The 23,041-nt window shown below is 44.3% G+C and overlaps 1 protein-coding gene across 17 annotated transcripts in view; it reads right to left on the bottom strand.

Annotated features, from left to right (window-relative positions):
* The window catches only part of CHFR (checkpoint with forkhead and ring finger domains), a 70,967-nt gene that overhangs the window by 21,528 nt on the left and 26,398 nt on the right, over positions 1 to 23,041 (bottom strand). For 10 of the 17 annotated variants that reach the window (XR_013366291.1, XM_077875057.1, XM_077875058.1 and 7 more), the window contains exons 1-3: positions 8,068 to 8,212; positions 7,685 to 7,828; positions 1,684 to 1,783 (exon numbers count right to left, since the gene is read on the bottom strand). Coding sequence is in view for 16 of the 17 variants with exons in the window: in XM_077875057.1 (XP_077731183.1) it covers positions 1,684 to 1,783; positions 7,685 to 7,828; positions 8,068 to 8,101 (278 nt within the window). In the remaining variant the exon portion in view is untranslated. Of the gene's footprint in view, positions 1 to 1,683; positions 1,784 to 7,684; positions 7,829 to 8,032; positions 8,214 to 23,041 lie in introns of those variants that run through there. The other 7 variants (XM_077875063.1, XM_077875060.1, XM_077875062.1 and 4 more) reach the window with 5 other exon arrangements.

Raw genomic sequence — 23,041 nt, 5'->3', positions numbered from 1 at the left:
CTTTTATAATACCACTTATGTTGTATAACAATTTTTTTAAAAAGAAAAGATTTTATTGCAGACAGAAAGAGCACATGTGTAAGCACCCATGAGCAGGGAGGAGAAGAAGCAGACTCCCCGCTGTGCAGAAAGCCTGATGAGGGGCTCTATCCTGGGACCTCGGGTTCATGACTTGAACTGAAAGCATCTTGGTCAACCAGTTGAGCCACCCAGGCACCTCCAGAAAAAAAAATTTTTTATTTGGAGGAAAGAAGTCCAACTTGAATAGGTTTGCAACTTTTAGGTTATCACTGTCTTTTTAATTTTATTTTTTCAGGGATATATTTTTTTTAATAATAAATTTATCTTTTATTGGTGTTCAATTTGCCAATATACAGAATAACACCCAGTGCTCATCCCGTCAAGTGCCCACCTCAGTGCCTGTCACCCAGTCACCCCTACCCCCCGCCCACCGCCCCTTCCACTACCCCTTGTTCGTTTTCCAGAGTTAGGAGTCTTTATGTTCTCTCTCCCTTTCTGATATCTCCTACCCATTTCCTCTCCCTTCCCTTCTATTCCCTTTCACTATTATTTATATTCCCCAAATGAATGAGAACATATAATGTTTGTCCTTCTCCGATTGACTCATTTCACTCAGCAATAATACCCTCCAGTTCCATCCACGTTGAAGCAAATGGTGGGTATTTGTCGTTTCTAATGGCTGAGTAATATTCCATTGTATACATAAACCACATCTTCTTTATCCATTTATCTTTCGATGGACACCGAGGCTCCTTCCACAGTTTGGCTATTGTGGACATTGCTGCTATAAACATCGGGGTGCAGGTGTCCCGGCGTTTCATTGCATCTGCATCTTTGGGGTAAATCCCCAGCAGTGCAATTGCTGGGTCGTAGGGCAGGTCTATTTTTAACTCTTTGAGGAACCTCGACACCGTTTTCCAGAGTGGCTGCATCATTTCACATTCCCACCAACAGTGTAAGAGGGTTCCCTTTTCTCCGCATCCTCTCCTACATTTGTGGTTTCCTGCCTTGTTAATTTTCCCCGTTCTCACTGGTGTGAGGTAGTATCTCATTGTGGTTTTGATTTGTATTTCCCTGATGGCAAGTGATGCAGAGCATTTTCTTCAAAGATATTTTTGCTATAATTTGAATACATTCAAGAAAGCTCATAGACATGGAAATGTTATTGGAAACCAGAAAATGCGTTTTCTAGTAACTGGACAGCCTAGTGAACTACTATGTTATAGAAAACAAGCCCTTGTTTCTTCTCTGTAGTCAATGGCTTCAAGAGAAAACAGAAGGGATGCTTGGGTGCCTCAGCGGCTGAGCATCTGCCTTTGGCTCGGGGTGTGATCCTGGAGTCCCGGGATCGAGTCTTGCATCAGGCTCCCTGCATGGAGCCTGCCTCTACCCTCTACCTATGTCTCTGCCTCTCTCTCTGTGTCTCTCAAGAATAAATAAATTTTTTAAATCTTTAAAAAAGTAAAATTAAAATTAAAAAAAAAAGAGAGAGAGAAAACATAAAAGTTCGGATAGGGGGGCACCTGGCTGGCTCAGTCAGTGAAATGTGCAACTCTTGATCTTGAGGTTGTGAATTTGAGCCCCATGTTGGGTGTGGAGATTACATAAAAACAAAAACAAAAAAAAACTTAAAAAAAAAAAAAAAGTTCAGAAAGAACTTACCTGGTATCTTCTAGTGACACCTGACCAGATTTTTCATCCACTATAATTTTACAGTGATCTCCAGAGACCAGTTTATTGCCAGGGAATGAAAGGTCACAACCTGTAACAGAGAAAGGATACACATTGGATATGACAATGGGGACTGTGCACAATACTGCCCTTTGCTTAATCAAAGCATGTGGCTGAAAATCAAGATCCATTTTGTATGCACTGTAGGAGACAATACCTAATCAAGCAAGATAGGAAGTAATTTTTAAAAAAATATTTATTTGAGAGAGTGGGGCAAGGGACAGAGTCTCAAACTCTTGGCTAAGCTCGGCCTGATGTGGGGCTCCATCTCAGGACCCTGAAATCATGACCTGAGCTGAAATCAAGAGACAGATGCTTAACTGACCGAGCCACCCAGGCATCCCTTAGGAAGCAATTTTTTTAAAACCTTTTTTTTTTTTTAAACAAAGCTTTTAAGTATTAATCCAAAGCAAAGGGAGAGGGACTGTGTCTCAAATCTTTCTGACTCCCTATTAACCTAGAGGATACCCCATCATCAGTTCTGGCTCCGCATCAACAGCTTCTTGCTGACAATTTCACAATATGCATATATACACAGCTATCCTTATAAAAGCAGAAGTTTAAAAAACTAAGGGACTTAGTTAAGAAATTTTTCAGTATCTTAACTCAGTCCTTAATTTCTTCTTCGTGTAATCTAAGATTTTATAAATTGTCACAAAACTGAAGCAATGACCAAGAGTCACAGAAAAAGTGTGCAAATTACAGACACAGGTACGTTTGAGAAAATTTAAAACAAAAGAGGGATGCATCTACAACTAAACGTGATTATATTCTCATTTTTAAAAAAATATTTATTTATTTATTCATGAGAGAGACAGAGAGAGGCAGAGACACAGACGGAGGGAGAAGCAGGCTCCATGCAGGGAGCCCAATGTGGGACTTGATCCCAGAACTCCAGGATCATGCCCTGGGCCGAAGACAGATGCTCAACAGCTGAGCCACCCAGGGATCCCTGATTATATCCTCATTAAACGCAAGGAGGAAACTCTGAAATGCTTTGTTCTCTCTACTAAGGTTTATAGCTTTATTTTTAATAACCAAACATGGGGGAAGATTTTATTTATTTATTCATGAGAGACAGAGAGAGAGAGAGAGGCAGAGATACAGGCAGAGGGAGAAGCAGGCTCCCTACCAGGAGCCCGACGTGGGACTTGATCCGGGGACTCCAGGATCATGCCCTGGGCCAAAGGCATGCACTAAACCGCTGAGCCACCCAGGGTGCCCAATAAATAAAATCTTAAAAACAAAAACAAAAACATGAGAAGCAATACAAGTGCCAATCATCTGGTGCTAAATTAAAAAAACAGTGGTACATCCAAACAGAAGACTACACAGCATCAAAAAGAAACGAATTACAGGGGTGCCTGGGTGCCTGGGTGGCTCAGTCAGTTAGGTGTTCAACTCTTGGTACCAGCTCAGGTTTTGATCTCAGAGTTGTAAATTCAAGCCCTGCAATGGGTTCTGCACTGGGCGTGGAGCCTATACAAATGGAGGGAAATGAATTGCTGATACACACAATAGTCTGAAATGAATTTCAAAATAATTGTATCAAAGGAGAGAAGCCATACAGACTATGGTGGACTATCACATAATTTCACTTGATGACATTCTGGAAAAGTAGAATGACAGAGACAGAAATTAAATGGACGGTTGCCAGAGTTGGGGTTTAGAGGAAGGGGCTGATCCAAAGACCACTAGGAACCTTCTGTGGTGATGGAAATGCTCTACGTCTTGATGGCAGTGTTGATTCCATTTCTTAAAACTCACTGAAATACCTGTGAGGGGTGAATTTTACTGTATGTGAACTAGATCTCCACAAATCTAAAGTATTAGAAATCTTACTTGGACATTATACATTTGTTACAGTTATCTGAGACAAATTTCACCTGTACCCACGCGATCATCCCAGAACTAGTCACCTGTCACTGGGATGGGTTTTTGTTTTTTTAAGATTTTATTTATTCATGAGAGACACAGAGGCAGAGACACAGGCAGAGGGAGAAGCAGGCTCCCTGTCGGGGGGGCGGGGAGCCCAATGTGGGACTCGATCCCAGGACCCGGGGATCACGACCGGAGCCAAAGGCAGATGCTCAACCACGGAGCCACCCAGGCATCCCTGGGATGGGTTTTTAACAAGCTTCTCTACACCAGAGCATCATGCAGTTGATTAAATTTCTCACAAGGCTGGTACACATTTCTACCACTCCCCGAGCATGGGAAGCTCTTTGGAAAGGTAAGGTCTTCCATCTCCCTTTCCACATATCAACTCAGCTCTCCCTTTCTCCCTGAAATAATGCCTTAATAATAGCAGGCACGTTATTGTCTTTAAATATAATCAACTTCTACAACTCTTATGTGTCTTCCCAAAATTCCTGTTAAGGCCTGAACTCCAATATGACCGTAAACAGGGCTTGTGAGGAGGCAATCAAGGTTAAAAGAGATTAGGGTGGGACCCCACTCTGATAGGGCTGGTACCCTTAGAAAGGAAGAGGACCAAATCTCTGTCTAGCACTCAAGGACTAACAAGGTGGCTGTCTGTAATCCAGAAGAGGGCTCTCACTAGGAAACAAATCAACTAGCATCTTGATCTTGGACTTCTCAGACCTAAGATCCGTGAAAGATAGGGGATCCCTGGATGGCTCAGTGGTTTAGTGCCTGTCTTCCGCCCAGGGCGTGGTCCTGGTCTCCCATGATTGAGTCCCACATCAGGTTCCCTGCACGGAGCCTGCTTCTCTCTGCCTATGTCTCTTTCTCTGTGTCTCTCATGATAAATAAATAAAATGTTAAATAAAATAAAATAAAATAAAATAAAATAAAATAAAATAAAATAAAATAAAATAAAATAAAATAAAATAAAATAAAATAAAATAAATCTGGAGCAGGGATCCCTGGGTGGCTCAGTGGTTTAGCGCTGCCTTCAGCCCAGGGCCTGATCCTGGAGACCCACGATCGAGTCCCACATCAGGCTCCCTGCATAGAGCCTGCTTCTCCCTCTGCCTGTGTCTCTGCCTCTCTCTCTCTGTGTCTCTCATGAATAAATAAATAAAATCTTAAAAAAAAAAAAAAAAAAAAGAACTGTGGAAGATAAACTTCTGTTGCTTAAGCTTCCTGGTCTGTGGCATTTTGTCATAGCAGCCGGAGCCGACCAAGAGGGCAACTTCTGTTTTGCTGGAAATGGTAATATATTTGCCAAAAGGAATTCAACTAAGATTAACCCAACAATCTATTTTTTGCTCCTTGTATTAACATGTAAATGAAGTTATAACACTGTATTAAAATAACAATGGCTAGCATTAAGTACTAATTCTTAGCCTGGCTCCTTTTATGCATTTGGAAGGTAAGATCTCAATTACTCTGCAGTGACTCTATGAAGTAGGTACAAAGGTATGGAAAGTTAAGTCCTTAGCCCAAAGTAAGTTATGCAGTGGTGCCAGGTTGGAAACAGAAACCTTCTGGTTGCTCTTCACCAACTTATTACATCAATTAAAGACAATCAATGCATTTTTCAAAAGTTTCTAATGACATATAAATACAAAGTTGTAAAAAAAAAATTAACTTGATACTGAGATTTAAGACTACAAAACAAACAAAAAACAAAAAATCAACCCCAACATCCCAAACAAACAAACCCAAAACCAAAAACATGTTCAGGTACACCATAAATGGTAAAATAAAACAAGAATATTTATTTTATTATCCCTTTTTTTAAAAAACTTTTATTTATTTATGATAGTCACAGAGAGAGAGAGAGAGAGAGAAGCAGAGACACAGGCAGAGGGAGAAGCAGGCTCCATGCAACGGGAGCCCGACGTGGGATTTGATCCCGAGTTTCCAGGATCGCGCCCTGGGCCAAAGGCAGGCGCTAAACTGCTGCGCCACCCAGGGATCCCTATCCTTGTTTTTTACCCCTATCCTTTATTTTTTTTTAAACTCCAGTATAATTAACATATACATAATCTTTGTTTTTATTTATTTATTTTTTTTTTTTATGATAGGCACGCAGTGAGAGAGAGAGAGAGGCAGAGACACAGGCAGAGGGAGAAGCAGGCTCCATGCACCGGGAGCCTGACGTGGGATTCGATCCCGGGTCTCCAGGATCGCGCCCTGGGCCAAAGGCAGGCGCCAAACCGCTGCGCCACCCAGGGATCCCCATAATCTTTGTTTTTAAACAATACTTTCTCACGCTTTTTTTTTTTTTTTTTCTCACGCTTTTTTTTAAATATAAAATCAGAAACAGGGATCCCTGGGTGGCGCAGCGGTTTGGCTCCTGCCTTTGGCCCAGGGCGTGATCCTGGAGATCCGAGATCGAATCCCACATCGGGCTCCTGGTGCATGGAGCCTGCTTCTCCCTCTGCCTGTGTCTCTGCCTGTGTCTCTGCCTCTCTCTTTCTCTCTGTGTGACTATCATAAATAAATAAAAATTAAAAAAAAAAAAAAGAAAATCTGGAATTAAAAAAAATTAAAAAATAAATAAATAAATATAAAATCAGAAACAAAACAAAACACAGACCTAAATATAGAGAACTGATGGTTAGCAGAGAGAAGGAAGTTGGGGGAGGAGTGAACTAGGGGAACAGAGACTGAGAGTACACTTTGCACGATGAGTACTGAATAATATATAGAACTGTTGAATCACTGTATCATACACCTAAAACTAAACACTGAGTTAGTTAGACTGGAATTAAAAAATAAATTAAAAATATATTTAAAGTCCAAGTGATGATTAACTTTTGGACAAACTAAATTTTCTTGTTGCCTTAACCAGTGCACTTCTCTCCCTGTAGGGAAGTGACAAGGAGGGCAAGCTGCTGGATGGTCACTTAGGAGTGCCCAAGCAGTTGTGTGGAGGGTGACCACACTTCATCTCACCTAGCTGCACAGCTGTTCCTGCCCTGTGCTTCCCAGGTTCAGTCAGCCAAGGCCTATTTGAGCAGCACTATTCTAAGAGGGTATGCTCCAGATTTTATTTTATTTTATTTTTTTAAAAGATTTTATTTACTTATTTATGAGAGACACAGAGAGAGAGAGAGAGAGAGAGGCAGAGACACAGGCAGAGGGAGAAGCAGGCTCCATGCAGGGAGCCCGACATGGGACTCGATCCCGGGACTCCAGGATCAGGCCCTGGGCTGAAGGCGGCGCTCAACCGCTGAGCCACCCAGGGATCCCTGCTCCAGATTTTATTTCATTTCTTTTATTTTATAGATTTTATTTACTTATTCACGAGAGACACACAGAGAGAGAGAGAGAGGCGCAGAGACACAGGCAGAGGGAGAAGCAGGCTCCATGCAAGGAGCGGGATGTGGGACTCGATCCCCGGTCTCCAGGATCACACCCCAGGCTGCAGGCGGCGCTAAACCGCTGCGCCACCGGGGCTGCCCTCTGCTCCAGATTTTAACTGTAGCCACCTACAACTATAAATTTCCCTCTGAGCTGCATCCCACAAGTTGTGTCATATCATGTTTTCATTTTCATTCATTTCAAGGTATTTTGTAATCTCCCTTGTGACTTCTTTGACCCACTGGTTGTTTAAGAGTGCGTTGTCCGATTTCCATACTGAATTTTCCAGGTTTTTTTCTGTTACTGACTTTAATTTCATTGCATGGAGATCAGAGATGGTCTCCGTCGTAAGGGATCTGAGAGGACTGCATTCTAGGGGGTCACATGGACACGCCCACTTCATGAGGTTGTAACGAGAACTACATAATCTGCGGGAAGCACGGAGAGGTGACAGGCCCACCAGTAAGTGAACAAATGGCCGCTCTTACACCGGAGCCCATTCCGCTGGAAAACCTGGAGAGCACCGTGGGCCCCGCCCAAGGGCCTCGGGCGGCCTGGGGAGCCGCCGGCACCGGCCCGCCCCGCCCCCCCGCCCCTCGCCCCCGGTCCCCGGCCCTCCCACCCCGGTGCCCCGGCCCCCAGCCCCGGCCCGCACCTCTCCTCCGCCCGATGGTCCACTCCCGGTTCCTCAGGAGGACGTGCGGCTCGCCGTCCCCGGCGCCCAAGCGGAGGAGCCTCCCCCACGGCTGCTGCTGCGGCGGCTGCTCGCCTTCCCGGCGCTGCTCCATCGGATTCACATCTGACGAGATCCGGAAACGCCGGCTGAGGCGCTGGGACCGCAGAAGCGGGGGCTGCGGCCCGCCGCTCCGCCCTGAGGCCCTCCTGGCGCCCCCGCCACACCACGCCGCCGCCGCCCCGGGTCGAACGCCCGCCTCCTCCCGCCGCCGCCGCCGCCGCCGCGTCCCGCCCGCCGACCCGCCGCAGCCCCGCGCCATCCGCTTACCCCCCGCCCCGCGCCTAACCCGGAACCGGCCGCACCGCAGCCACCGCAGCCACCGCTGTCAACAGACATCGCCGATTCCTCAGCTGATCGGCCAGGGCCGTCCGGGCCCTGCGATTGGCTGGCAGCGGCGCCCACCGAGCGCGGCGGCTAGAGCGGAGCCCCCAGCGACCCGCGAGACTGGGAGCGTGGGGGCCGGCGGCGCGTGCGCAGACGGGAGGCTGCGGGTCTGAGCGCCATCTTTGGTAATGGCAGACGGCTTCGTCCGCGGTAGGGGGCGCCGTGTTAAGTGGTGGCAGAAGGGACGGAGTTACTGGGTTTGGGCGTCCGAGACAAATCCTCGAAGGGGCGCCGTAAGTCAGATGGCCCTAAGTGTTGGATGGGACGGGTCGCCTGACCTACGGGGAGGGCAAGGACGAGGTAAGTGGACGCTCGCGGACGTGGACGCCTACTGCCGAGGAGCGGAGGAGGCAGTCTGGCATTGCGCCAGGAGAGCCGGCCTGGGAGAGCAGCTGCGCGGCGGGCGGTGCTGGAGCGCGAGGGCGCCTCCGGGGGTTTCCTGGAAGCCGAGCGGGTCCGGTGCGTTCCTGGGAAGGAGCGTGTCTGGTACGGGAGTGCACTGTAGCCCCCTTCGTGTCCTCACTTGTACACAGCAGGTAGTGATGACTTTTTCTCATTATTTAAACAAAGGAAGCAAATATTCTAAGATTGTTTCTCGCCGCCGTTTGTGGAGCGCCGAGGTTTCCTACTTCCTCTTGGACCAGGGCCTCTCCACGTGTCGGCTCAGGCAGGCGATTCCCCAGCTGGGGTGCCGCGAGCCACAAGCCCAGGCTTTGCGGACAGGTTGCGGGACCCGGGATCGATGATGAGGTCAAGCCAGGGGACCCGTGCCCTCAGCCTTGGTGCAGCGCCTGCCCTGCTGGGCTCAGATTTCAGACGTGGGAAAGGCCACAATTAAGCATTCCTCCAAGGAAATTTGGCTTTCGGGCACCTGGTGGCCCAGTGGGTGAAGCGACTGCATTCAGCTCAGGTTGTAACCTCACTGGTACTGGGATCGAGTGCCCATTGGGCTCCCTGCTCAGCAGAATGTCTGTTTGGTCCTCTGCCTCTGTCCCTCCTGCCCCGTGGTGCTCTCTCTCTATTCGTCTCTCTGTCAAATAAAATCTTTTTTAAAAGAAATACGAAGAAATTTGGTTTCCATGGAAAAACAGCGAAACGCAGCAACCTGTTGGACGCTGGGTGTTGGGGACAGTGTATGCCTGGCTAAGCAAGCCTTTCGGTTCAAGAACACAGCGGTTCCAGCCCTAGCAGCCAATCAGCTTCACTTGAAGATCTGGCGACTCCACGGAGCGGGGAGACTTCTACCAAGGCCTGACTGGACACTCTGATCTCTCTGTGATTCCAGGAGAATGCATTTTGGATATTTTGGGTTGTGTTACCAGGACTTACTGTTTCCTTCAAATGATTTAATGTTATCGTGCACACAACATATTGAGGTCAATAATGATTATTACATGTACTTCTGTTTTGTGGCTGTAACCCAGGAAAATGAAGAGGGTTTTCATTTTTATTTGCATCATCAGAGAAAGTCGTACTGACTTCTTTGCTTCGCTGAATATATACAGGTATGTAAAAAAAGGATTCAGAGTTCAAAAATAAAAATTAGTGGTATCAAAACGTACCCACAAGTGGGTGGCAGTTTTCCAAACTAAAGGAAATGGGCAAGGGGCTTGGCAAAACCAGAAGCAACAACAGACATGTCAGCTAACATCTGAAGAGGGCAAAATGTTCTTCTGAAACCCTATTGATCCCCAAAAGACAACCCTAATGAAGGCATAATGTCATCCAGGCAGGACCTTATTTGAACACCAGGTCAACTAAAACCTTCTTGACACATTTCCACTTTCAACTGTTATACTGTTGAGGCCAACCTGAAAAACATGTCATAATAATGGAATGTAATCACAGTATGAAAACACCTTTTATAACCGTTACAAGAAAACATGTCCAGAAAGGTCCAACCTGAAAGATCATGGATATTGCTCAAACCTTTCAGACTTGGTCATGAGACCACAAGCTTCCACTACCCCATGGTATCCAACCTACCAGGCCGGCAGGGTCCATGGACCGGTGACAAAGCCAGCTCAGGTTCCAAAGCAAAGTGCTGCAGCTGAAAAGCCAGCTAGGAAGATAAAGCCACAGAACCCTGAAAATCATAGCCAGGGCTGGTGTTCAAAATAGAAGAAACAAGATGGGGAATGAGAAATGCTTCCCATTCTCCCCTTCTCTCTTCCCCTTCTCCCCACATTTGCTCTTGTGCTCTGTGCTCACCCTTCATCTGAAGGAATCGCCATGGAAAGTGAGGGGAGAATGTGTATGTGCAAAACCACAGCCACAGAAGACCCTTCACTTGCCTGCAGACAGAAGTCACTTCACTGCCTGAGACTAAGTTCTGAACCTCAATTAAATGTGCCCCAGTTGATCTATCTAACCTGGACTTCAGGTTCCTTCGCGATGCATTGTAAAAGATGCCACAAATGTTTGGTGTGTAAAATGATATGTTACTTATCCCATGGGTCAAAAACAGATCCTTTTCTATGGACTAGAGAGAGAGAGACTTGATAATATCTATGTCAAGAGTTTTTAAGAAAAAGTGCAATCAAAACAATGTTGACAGGGAAATGTTACACAGAAAACAGCACTCAGTGGAGTTAAAATTTGCTGTTTTTGTACATTATGTAAACTTCATTTGCAAAGAAAAACATTTTCTCAGTTCAAATATTCATTTGAATGTAGAAAATTTTAGAAACAAATTAGAAAAAAAAAAAGAATTACCTCACCTTCTCTGGCAATAGGAACTTTCCTGCAGCAATCTCTCCATCTAGTTTTAAGGACACTTGAGAAACTCCTGTTTTTTTGCTTTTTTCCAATTATCATGAGCCTTTTCCACATTCTGAAATGTCTATGCAACACATCTTAAGAGCTGCCTAAGGGACTTCTGGATGATTCAAGTGGTTGAGCAACTGCCTTCGGCCCAGGGCTTGATCCTAGAGTCCCAGGATCGATTCCCACATCGGGTTCCCTGCAGGGAGTCTGCTTCATCTGCCTGTGTCTCTGCCTCTCTCTCTCTCTGTGTCTCCCATGAATGAGTAAATAAAATATTAAAAGATCTGCCTGATAGTGGCACCTAGGCAGCTCAGTCGGTTGAGCATCTGCCTTGGGTTTAGGTCATGGTCTGTGGTCCTGGGATTGATTTCTGCTGGTGGGGGGGCGGGGGGGGGGCTTGCTCAGCGTGAAGTCTGCTTCTCCCTCTCCCTCAGCCTGCAGCTCCCTCTGCCTATGCTCTCTATCAAATACTTTTTTTTTTTTTTTTTTTTTTTTTAAGAGCCTGCTGGGCTCAATCGTAGAGCATGCAACATTCCATCTCGGGTTTGTGAGTTCAGCCCATTGGGTATAAAGATTACTTAAAAATAAAATCTTTTTAAAAAATGAAGACGCATTGGTTTAAAAAAAATTCCTTTACTGTCTGGTGTTTAGATGCTGCCAGATTGCATAATGCTATTCCATCAAAATTCTCATACAAGGTCTTTGAATACATGCTGGGCTTAGGTGTTTGTTTGTTTGTTTGTTTGTTTGTTTGTTTTAAGACTTCTGTCCTGAAATGAGCCTGGCTATTTTTTTATATTTTAAGATTTTATTTACTTATTCATGAGAGACACAGGGAGAGGCAGAGACAGGAGAAGCAGGCTCCATGCAAGGAGCCTGACATGGGACTTGATCCCAGAACTCTGGCATCATGCCCTGAGCTGAAGGCAGATGCTCAACCACTGAGCCACCCAGGCATCCCAGTGGGTTAGGCTTTTAAGACTTTTAAAAAAGTACCTGCTAAGTACTTAATATTTGGCTTTTGTTGGAAAATGTTTTTAGGGGTGCCTAGGTGGGTGAGTGGGTTAGGTGGCCAACTCTTGATTTTAGCTCAGGTCATGGTTTCAAGGTTGTGGGATAAGGCTCTGAGATAGGCTCTGTGCTGGATGTCAAGCCTACTTAAGATTCTCTCTCTCCCTCTCTGTATCTCCCCCTCCCATGTCCTTCTTTTAAAAAATGCTTTTAAATTGATGTTTTGGGGTGCCTGGGTGGCTCAGTGAGTTAAGCATCTGCCTGTGGCTCAGATTATGATCTCAGGGTCCTGGGATCAAGTCCCATATGGGGCTCCGTGCTCAGCGGGGAGTCTGCTTCAGATGGGGCCAATGAAACTGTTCTTCTGGCAATGAATGTCTGACAGTCAAACATAAAATACTAGAAAATGAAAACTAAAACACAGAAGCAGTAATTTTGAAGTCTTAAAAGGGAAAATTTAAAATTCAGTCAAGTTTAAGGCTTTTAAAATGAGAAGGCTTGTAGAATGACTGAGAGAAAATATACTTTCCCCCCTGAGGAAAAATTTACCAAGAGAATCTAGAAGAGGGAAAGAAATTGGAGATACAGAGAGGAAAGACATTTATCTTTATCACAGATAACCCCACATTTATACTCGGGTAATTTCACATCTCACAAATCATTTTACAGAATCACAAGCCATCAATACCAGATATTATATGTATGTCCCAACACCCAACTTAACTCTGTGCGTTATCCTGCCAAGGAATTAATTCATCTGATTTGAAAAAACAAGTCAAATATGGCTTCCACAAAAGATATTCTACATAAGTGATTCTCAGGAACATGTGAACAAGTGCCGCTCTTCATAAGGAAATACTCTGGAGGGCAGGCCAGAAGACAAGGGTTCGATTTTTCCCTACGGAGCCTATAACTGTAGAGAGGCAAAGCCATGTATATACATCAAGAGGGATACAAGCAGTGGAAACACATGCCTCATGAGCCACACAAACGAAGCACCAGCAATCATGCTCAGACCCCAGAAATTCCTTCTGGATGGTCCTGAAAGCTGTGCTGCTCCAAAATGGGGAGGGAGGGTTGGCCTTGGGCTGGGCTTGTAAAGGTTTGACATTCCATGAGCAAGGTTGGGAAATGCAAGACAGGTGAACTTACCCTAATGATCAAAGATGAGGGAGAACTTCCCCATCTATAAATAATGGAGCCTATGTCCAAGGAAGAGAGTTCCTATTTTAAAGATTATCAAGAAATCATCTTATTCCACAGAGATGCATGCTGTATCAACACACTTATGTGCCCTAGAATGCCACTTCCATCATAACTACTGAGCACAGTCTGCCGTCTCTAACCAGTTCAATGAAAATAAGCTTTTCAGTGGCCAATTTCCCAAAAACACTGAGTTTCAACATACACCAACATTGATCCATCGAAAATTTATTACTATCAAAAGAGATTGGGTGCCTCAGTGGTTAAGTATCTGCCTTTGGCTTAGGTCGTGATCCTGGAGTCTTGGGATCGAGTCCCGCATCGGGCTCCCTGCGTGGAACTTGCTTTTCCCTCTGCCTGTGTTTTTGTAGGACCACGCCCTGGGCTGAAGGCAGGCGCTAAACCGCTGAGCCACCAGGTATACCCTAAATAAAATTATTTTTAAAAAATAGATTTTCAGGGACTCCTGGGTGGCTCAGACGTTGAGAATCTGCCTTCGGCTCAGGTCATGATCCCAGAGTCCTGGGATCGAGTCCCACATCGGGCTCCCCACACGGAGCCTGCTTCTCCTTCAGTCTGTGTCTCTACCTCTCTCTCTGTGTCTCTCATGAATAAATAAGATCTTTAAAAAAAAAAAAAGATTTTCATTGTGTTAACTATACTTCAATTTAAAAAATAAAAATAAACAGTAGATTTTATTAAAGATTTGTTTCTCATTTTAGAGAGAGCGTGTGGGCATGGGGGGATGCAGAGGGAGAGGGAGAGAGAGAATCTCACAAACTCCCTGCTGAGCACAGGAGGCAGGCTAGATCTAACAACCCTGAGGTCATGACCTGAGACGAAATTGAATCAGACACTTAATTGACTGAGACATCCAGGCTAAAGAGTAGATTTTTTTAATAATTTTTTTTAAAGATTTATTTATTCAGAGAGAGAGAGAGAGAGAAAGGAAGAGGGAGAAGCAAGCTCCATGCAGGAAGCCGGACGCGGGACTCGATCCCGGGTCTCCAGGATCACATCCCAGGCTGCAGGAGGTGCCAAACCGCTGAGCCACCAGGGCTGCTAGATTTTTTTTTTTAAGATTTTATTTATTTATTTATTTATTTATCTATTTATTTATTTATTTATGATAGAGAGAGAGAGAGAGAGAGGCAGAGACACAGGAGGAAGGAGAAGCAGGCTCCATGCTGGGAGCCCGATGTGGGACTCCATCCCGGGACTCCAGGATCACACCCTGGGCCAAAGGCAGGCGCTAAACCGCTGAGCCACCCAGGGATCCCCTAAAAAGTAGATTTTAAAGTAATTCATACTTGGATTAAATTTCTTAAACATCGAGGATAGCTAGAAAATTTGAGTTAGATTCTATTTTATTTTCATGGGAGCATTAAAAAGATTGCTGTTTGTTGACAGGGTGGTTTGGTCTTCCAGTGAATATAATGTTTTTTTATTTTATTTTTTATTTTTTATAATGTTTTTTTTTAAATAAATCTACTTTGTCATTAGTATCCCAAATCTAATTATAAACTGAGGTGGAACATGAGATAAATCACAAAAGTAACCAAAATCAGGAAAACAGTCTGTTGAAAGAGCAGAATCAGGAAAACCATTGGGAAAGTACTTATTGTCCCCATTCCAAAGAATTCCTGTGAATATCCAGTAGTTAAAGAAAACACAAAACTCTGAGTGACCAGAGACATTGAAAGAGAATGCATAGACTACAAAATCAAGGCAACAGGATTCAGATAAAATTGAGATACCAGGGCAGCATAGAGTCTTAAAAGGAAGCCACAGAAAAATGGGTTTGGATATAGGGACTTAATATTCCACAGAGTTTAGTTGTTGAGCCTCCCAGGCTGCCCTTACAAGTACTTTATTTTTTTTTTTTAAGATTTTATTTATTTATTCATGATAGTCACAGAGAGAGAGAGAGGCAGAGACACAGGCAGAGGGAGAAGCAGGCTCCATGCAGGGAGCCCGACGTGGGATTCGATCCGGAGTCTCCAGGATCGCGCCCTGGGCCAAAGGCAGGCGCCAAACCGCTGCGCCACCCAGGGATCCCCTTACAAGTACTTTAATACGAGCCAAAAGAGCCAATGGCTCTTTTATACGAGCCACTTTGGAAGATTTACACATTCCCGCGCTACCCTGAACCTTTCCTTGCTAGCCACTCCAGCCCGTCTCGGGTGTGGGAAAAGCCCATTCATCCTTCAAGTGAAGATTAATGATGAAATAACCCACAGAAAAATTTAGAAATCAGTACACGAATCAACTGCTGTACTAAAAAAAAAAAAAATTATGAATGTGTCAAAGGCCCTCTAGAAATATGCTAAATTTGTTGCTGTGGAGAGATACTATATTTTAAAAATTGTAGGTAAGAGTAAAAACAAAATATAAATTAGATTTTGCATATTTTAAACTCGACGGCTTATTTCTTACGTGTAAATTACAAACGGAGGGAGAAAAATGGGGCAAAACCCACAAAATCACAGGAAAAACGAACGCAAGAACACAAATGACCCAGCCGCCAGATGCAGCAGATGAAAAAGCTAGCAAGCCAGGAACGGAGTTCCTACGACAGGCATTTCCGTCCGGAGAAATCTGCGAGGAGGGGAGAGCCCGAGGGCGCAGGCAGGGCGATCCCTCGACGCCGGGGTGACATGCAGGTGTAGCGGGGCCAGGCCCGCCCGCGCCCGCCGCCCCTACTTAGGGTCCGACTGCTGGGGCCCCCTCCAGAGCTCGCCCCCGGATCGGGTCTCCCTGCAGCTCCGCAGGACCCGCTGAGCCTACAGCCCCGGCACTACCCTCGGCCCGGCCGCCCTCCCCTGCGGATCCCGGGCCGGGATCGCAGGAGCCCCCGCCATCGTGGTCCGCGGCGACTGACGAGCGGGAACAGCCACAGTTAACACCCCCGGCACCGCGGCCAAAGGCAATTAGGAGCCGCGCGTTGCTAAGCCGGGTGCTGTCTCCTAGAGACGCAGAGGCGGGGCAATGGCCCGACAGACACAATCTTAGCCAATAGCCGCTGGGGCCAGTGGGCGCCCTGGCCAATGGGAAACACCAGCGGCCTGTTACTAAGCAAATCCTGATCTCGGGAGCGGACAGGCTGGGGTGGTACCTAGAGGGCGCCCTCTGAGTCGTTTAAAAGGGTAGAAAGTGTTTCCTGTAGATCAGATTTAAAATTTGCCTTGCTGGGGCGCTTAGGTGGCTCAGTCGGTTAAGAGACCGACTCTTGATTTGGCTCAGGTCACGATCTCAGGGTGGAGAGAACCAGCCCCGTTTGGAGGCCCACCCTGGACCTGGATCCTGCTTGGGATTTCTCTCCTTCTCCCCTACCCCTTCCTTCGCCAATAAAATCTTTTAAAAATTTTTGGCGTGGTGTCTAGGAGGCTCAGCCAGTGAAGAGTCAGCATTTGGTTCAGGTCATGATCTCAGGGTCCTGGGATCCAGCCCCACATCAGACTCCCAGCTCAGCGGGCAGTCGGCTTCTTTCTGTCCCCCTCCCCCGTTCTCTCTCTCTCTAAATCTTTTTTATTTTATTTTAATTTTTTTAAAGATTTTATTTATTTATTCATAGAGACACAAACACACAGAGAAGCAGAGACACAGGCAGAGGGAGAAGCAGGCTCCATGCAGGGAGCCAGACGTGGACTCGATCCTGGGTCTCCAGGACCACACCCCAGGCTGCAGGCGGCGCTAAACCGCTGCGCCAATGAGCTGCCCTCAAAATCTTTTTTAAAAGATTTTATTTATTTACTCATGAGAGATACAGAGAGACAGGCAGAGACACAGGCAGAGAGAGAAGTAGGCTCCATGCAGGAAGCCCGATGTGGGACTCGGATCACGCCCTAAGCAGAAGGCAGATCCTCAACGACTGAGCTTGCAGGATGGGGACGGGTGTCTGTGATGTAAGCTCTGATGATCGCAGTGGCGGGGCTGGTCAGTGATGGGCTTGTCATGGCCTGGCTGAGTCAGCTGTGCCTGTGAGGACATGTCAGCAGTGAGGTCTGCGAGGTCACCGCCACAATGATGTCCCTCTCTTACCTGATCCCTAAGAAAAGCCTGTTAGTCTGTCAAGATTCACGAAAGCCACCTTTGATGTGGAGATAACCCAAGGAAAGAAATACAGAGCGATTTTATCTCCAGTCCAATCTCCTTCAATTATAAACACTCTGGACACCCTTTTTATTGAAATGTAACACATACAGAAAAGCACACATGTATGTATATATGATTTCCCACAAGCTGAATATCCCATGTAACCAGCACCCAGGTGAAGAAAGCAAATGGCAGTGGAACCCTTCCTGGCTCCTCCCGGTCTTTGTCCTGCCCCAGTCACACTGTCCTGATCTCTCACACCATAAATGACTTGTGCCTTTTTGAGTGTTATATGAATAGATCTGTACAGTGTAACTTTGTTTGTAACATGCTTATGCTGTGGGATTTATCCCTAATATGCATTGACTTGTAATTTACTCACATTGCTGAATTCTTCTGTGTGTATTCACCATTATTTTTTATTTTTCCTGTTGGTAGACTCTGTATTTGGCTATTAGGAATAGTGTTAATATATCCTAATACATATATAGTATACTACATGAAACCATTCTTTAAGAAAGAAGGAGAGGGACACCTGGGTGGCTCAGTGGTTGAGCGTTTGCCTTTGGCTCAGGGTGTGGTCTCACAGTCCCAGAGTCCTGAGATGGAGTCTTACATCGGGCTCCCTGTGGGGAGCCTGTTTCTCCTTCTGTCTATGTCCTTGCCTCTCTCTCTGTGTTTCTCATGAATAAATGAGTAAAATGTTAAAAAAAAATAATAATAAAAGAAAGAGACAGGAAAAAAGATATGTATGCTTATTTATGCAAAAACAATAGAAAGATATCTACAAACCAATGAAATGGGTTTCCTACACAAGGTGGGTGTGAATGTAGTAGAAAGGTAAAAGAAGGAATAACTGATCTCAGTATACCTTTTGAACAGTTTTAATTTGAGAATTTTTAATATATTTGATAATAAAACTAAATAAACAAGGTTGGGTTAAAAACATTTAAGATTAAAGGCACAAATGCTATAATCACGGAAGAGAAATAAAAAAGAACCAATCTGGGGGGCCTGGGCGGCTCAGTCAGTTAAACATCTGCCTTTGACTCAGGTCCTGGGATCCAGCCCCATGTCGATCTCCCTGCACAGCCAGGAGCCTACTTCTCCCTCTCCCTCTGCCGCTCCCCTAGCTCATTCTCTCTCTCCCTCTCTCTCTCTCTCTCTCTCTCTTGCCCTATCTCAAATAAATAAAATCTTAAAAAAAGAAGAAGAAATTGAAGCAGGAGGTGAGCTGGGGATCTGTAGCCTATCTGCTGAAATCATTGTGGTATCTGATTTCAAGTCAGGTTGTAGGAGCAGCGGAGGTGAGGAGACCTGTCAGAAAATCATAGAGCCACAGGGAGCCTACCTGGGGGAGCTGAGGGCAGCCCGAGCTGGTGGCATGAGGGAACCTCCACAGCGGGAGGACCAGTGTACAGGCAATCAGGGAGCCCTGGCCATGCCCTGAAGGGCCCCCTGACTGTCTCTTGATTTCTGACCCTGACCCTCCCCTCCATCAGGAACAGATGTCCTACTTACATGCCGGCCCCAAGGGGCTCAGGGCTGGGCCATGCCAAGCCTGTCTCATGGCCAGATGCCAAGTGGGAGAGGCTGAGGGCAGGAGGGGCTGGCAGGCTGATGTTCACGTACCACAGAGCTCCCCTACAGCAGGCACATCTGAGAACATCCAATAAGGTGGGAAACATAAAAAATAGAAGGTTCTAGCACAAAAAGCATTTTGTACAAAATGTTCACTGCACAGAGAAAGCAGTTTAATTCAGAACAAAGTGACTTTGGCTCTTGCTCTGAACATAAGTTTGTAAACCATGGGTGCTGTGTCAGTAACATGCCACCGTGCACATCGTATTAGTGGGATAGTACGCATGTGCATGCATGCACACTTGTGGCACCTTCGCTGGACACACCTGCATCCCAGGCTGACTAGTGAGTCCCCTGAACACCCTGGACTCATGCTCCCAGGGAAATGTTCTCTTGCAGGCTTTATAATGTGTCTTCAGAAAGCCACATGTTTGGAATTGAGGGTATTTGTCTCCCAGATGCTCCCTGTCTACCTCTGTGACTTAAGAAGATGAATAACAAGGAGAAGGTATTAGTGATTACTAAATCCTAGTCACAATCCCTCTGGCACTAAATTGGTAAAATGAGCTTTGAATAATAGTGTTTTAAATTTTAATAATCAGATTTATTAACACTAAGTAAAATATGAAATTTTAAGTTTTAAGATATATTATAATATATAACATATATAACTTAACATAATTTAAATATAAGAATTATTATACCCTAAGCCAATTTTAGAATAATCCTGTTCCAGCTCAAATTGTAGAACCAGGCAAATGGAATAAAAACATAAACGTATTTCTTTCTTTTGACTTATATTGCTATTTCAAGGCAAAGTGTGGTATGTTCTCATGCTCTGCCACATAGAGAAAAAAATAATCTGTTTTAAATTCTCAGAGTCTGTCTTCCCACAAGTCTTCAGGATGAGCTCAGTCACACACCGCAGATGACACCTTGTCTTTGCCAGAGCCACCAAGTGGCAAACTTGTGGCCAGTACAAGTTAGATGAGTCACTGCACATCCCTCGTGGCTTCTGAGTGGACCCCACAAGAAGGAGCATAGCTGAGTCAATGACCTTGACACATATTACAGGGTTTTACTGCTCCTGACCAATTCAACCAACTTTATAAAACTATGACATGGTCACCAGTTTATTAACTGCATAGTAGAATTTCTTTGCCCTATTTTTGTAATAAGAATTAAGGGTGGGGTGGGGTGCTTGGGTGGCTCAGTTGGCTGAGTGTCTGTCTGCCTTTGGCTCAGGTCATGATCTCGGGGTCCTGGGGTTGAGTCTGGTGTCAGGCTTCCTGCTCAGCGGGAAGTCCGCTTCTCTATCTCTCTCTACCACTCCCCCTGCTTGTGTGCTCACTCTGTCTCAAAAAAAGTTTTAAGGTTTTGTTTACTTGAGAGAGAGCAGAGTGAGAGTGCGCACAAGCAAGGAGAGGGGCAGAGGGAAAGGGAGACGCAGACTCCCCACTGAGCAGGGAGCACATTTTTTTCTTTTAAATATTTTATTTATTTATTCATGAGAGACACAGATTGAGGCAGAGACATAGGCAGAGGGAGAAGCAGGCTCCATGCAGGAAGCCTGATGTGGGACTCAATCCCAGGACCCCAGGATCACACCCTGAGCCAAAGGCAGATGCTCAACCACTAAGCCACCCAGGCGTCCCCTCTGAGCACATCTTGAGATCACAGGAAATTCTATGTTACAACAAGCCATACTTGTGTATAATATTCAAATTTTTCTTTTTTTTTAATATTCAAATTTTTCTGATTAAATAAATTAGTGAACATTTGAAAAAGGATGGATACTTTCAAGTTACATATTAAAATCCTTTCATTTCCACAAAATAAAAGTATAATACACCCCATATTTATGAAGAATTTTTTCAATATTAAATCTTTGTTTTCAAATTTTAAGCAATTCATATAATTAAACACATACTGTAAATATATTCTTCCCTGGTTGATAAAACACTTTGTTTGTTCTAGTTAGTGTCTATTAGACTCTTTGAGTCTAAAACATGTGACCTGCATCTTACAAAATGTTAACTGTTAATACTATTGATTTTCCAGTTTTTTAAAAAAATATTTATTTATTTATTTATTTAAATTTTAGAGAGCATGAACAGATGGAGAAGGAAAGAGAGACTCTCAAGCAGACTCCCCACTGAGCACTGAGCCCCATATAGGACTCATATTACAACCCTGAGATCATGACCAGAGCTGAAATCAAGAGTCTGATGCTTAACCAACTGAGCCCTCCAGTTGCCCCTGTACATATACATCTTAAAGAACACAGTGTATATATCATACACACACACAGTAACTGAAATATTTAGATGAATTAAAAGAAACACTATGAAACAAAAAAATAGCCCTCAAAATAGAATCAAATCTATAGCCATTACTCACATTTCATATTAACATTTTTATTGAAGAATTTTTCATGTGTTTTTATGATATTTGATTAAGTTTATTTCTGTCCAGGAAGCACAATTTGTAAACCTCCCCAGAAGAGCAATTACTATAACTGACAGTATGCACTGTACTTCGATTAGCATGTAAAGTATCAGAAACCGAGCTAGTTCTCTTTTTATTATTAACTTGTAAGAGTTCTTTATATATTCAGATACAAGTCCCTTATTATCAGTATATGACTTGCAAATATTTTCTCCTATTCTGATGGAGTGTCTTTTCACTTTTTTTATTTTGTCTTTTGAAACACAAAATGTTTTAATTTTTATGAAACCCAGTTAGTTTTTCCTGCTGTTGCTCTTGCTTCTAAGAATCCTTGCCAAATCCTTTGGGGCAAGGAGAGTTACCCCTATATTATTCCTCTGTGGTAAATGTATATTAAATTTAGGAAGAATTGCCAAGTTGCCTTCCAGACCAAACCATCTTGTATTCCCACCAGAAGTGTATGAGTTCCAGGGGCTCCACATCTTCACCAGTACTCAATATTGTCAATCATTTCTTTATTTTAAAATATACTTTATTTTTAAAATATGTTTTATTTATTTGAGAGAGAGAGATCGAGAGAGAGCACAAGTGTGAGAAAGGGGCAGAAGGAAAAGCAGACTCCCCACTGAGCAGGGAGCTGATGTGGGGCTCAATCCCAGCACCCTGGGACCATGACCTGAGCTGAAGGCAGATGCTTCACCGACTGAGCCATCCAGTCATTTCTTTTGTTTTTTGTTAGCCTTTATAATTGTGGCATTAAAAAAAAAATTGTGGCATTAATTAATGTCTCTAATAACTAATGATGATCATATTATTTTTTTAATCTATTTTTTTTTACTTTTTATTTACTCATTCATTCATTCAGTCATTCATTCATTCATTCATTGAGAGACACAGAGAGAGAGAGAGGCAGAGACACAGGCAGAGACACAGGCAGAGGGAGAAGCAGGCTCCATGCAGGGAGCCTGACTCAGGATTCCTGGGACTCCAGGATCACACCTTGGGCTGAAGGTGGCGCTAAACCGCTGAGCCACCCGGGCTGCCCTGATTATATTCTTATGTCCTTACTTACATTCATATACTGTCTTAGTAGTGTTCAGGTATTTTGTCCTGTAAAAAATCTGAGTCGTTGGGTCCTTATTTTTAAGTTTTGAGAGTTCTTTATGTATTCTGGATATAAGTTCTTGCTTAGATCTGTGCTTTTGGGACACCTGGGTGGCTCAACAGTTAAGTGCCTCTGCCTTCGGCTCAGGGAGTCCTGGGATCAAGTCCCGCATCAGGCTCCCTGCATGTAGCCTGCTTCTCCCTCTGCCTATGTCTCTGCCTCTCTCTTTCTGTGTCTCTCATGAATAAATAAATCTTAAAAAAAAAAGATATGTGATTTGTAAATATTTTATCCCATCCTTGGCTTTTTATTTTCTCAACAGATATTTCAATTGACCTAACTTTAATTCATTAATCCTGCCTTCTGCCCATTTCCTCTGCTATAAAGTCCATGGATGAGTTAATAATCTCTGACGTTGTATTTTTAGTTTTAGAATTATCCACTGATTTTTTATACCTTCAATTTGTTACAGTTCTACATTTTTTCATTCATGATGTCTATATTTTCCTGTCTCCTTCTACTTATTAATAATAGTTATTTCAAGTTTCCTGTCTGGCAATTCCAATACCTAAACCATTTGTGGTCTATTTCTATTGGCTGTTTTTTTCTTTTGATTATCAGTCACATTTTCCTGATTTTTTTGCACATCTAACCATTTTAAATTTTATGTTAAATATTGTTTA

The sequence above is a fragment of the Canis aureus genome, chromosome 27 (genome assembly GCF_053574225.1).
Source record: "Canis aureus isolate CA01 chromosome 27, VMU_Caureus_v.1.0, whole genome shotgun sequence".
NCBI lineage: Eukaryota > Metazoa > Chordata > Mammalia > Carnivora > Canidae > Canis > Canis aureus.
The sequence above is the reverse complement of the archived record's forward strand: the minus strand, read 5'-3'. Positions and strand labels throughout refer to the sequence as shown.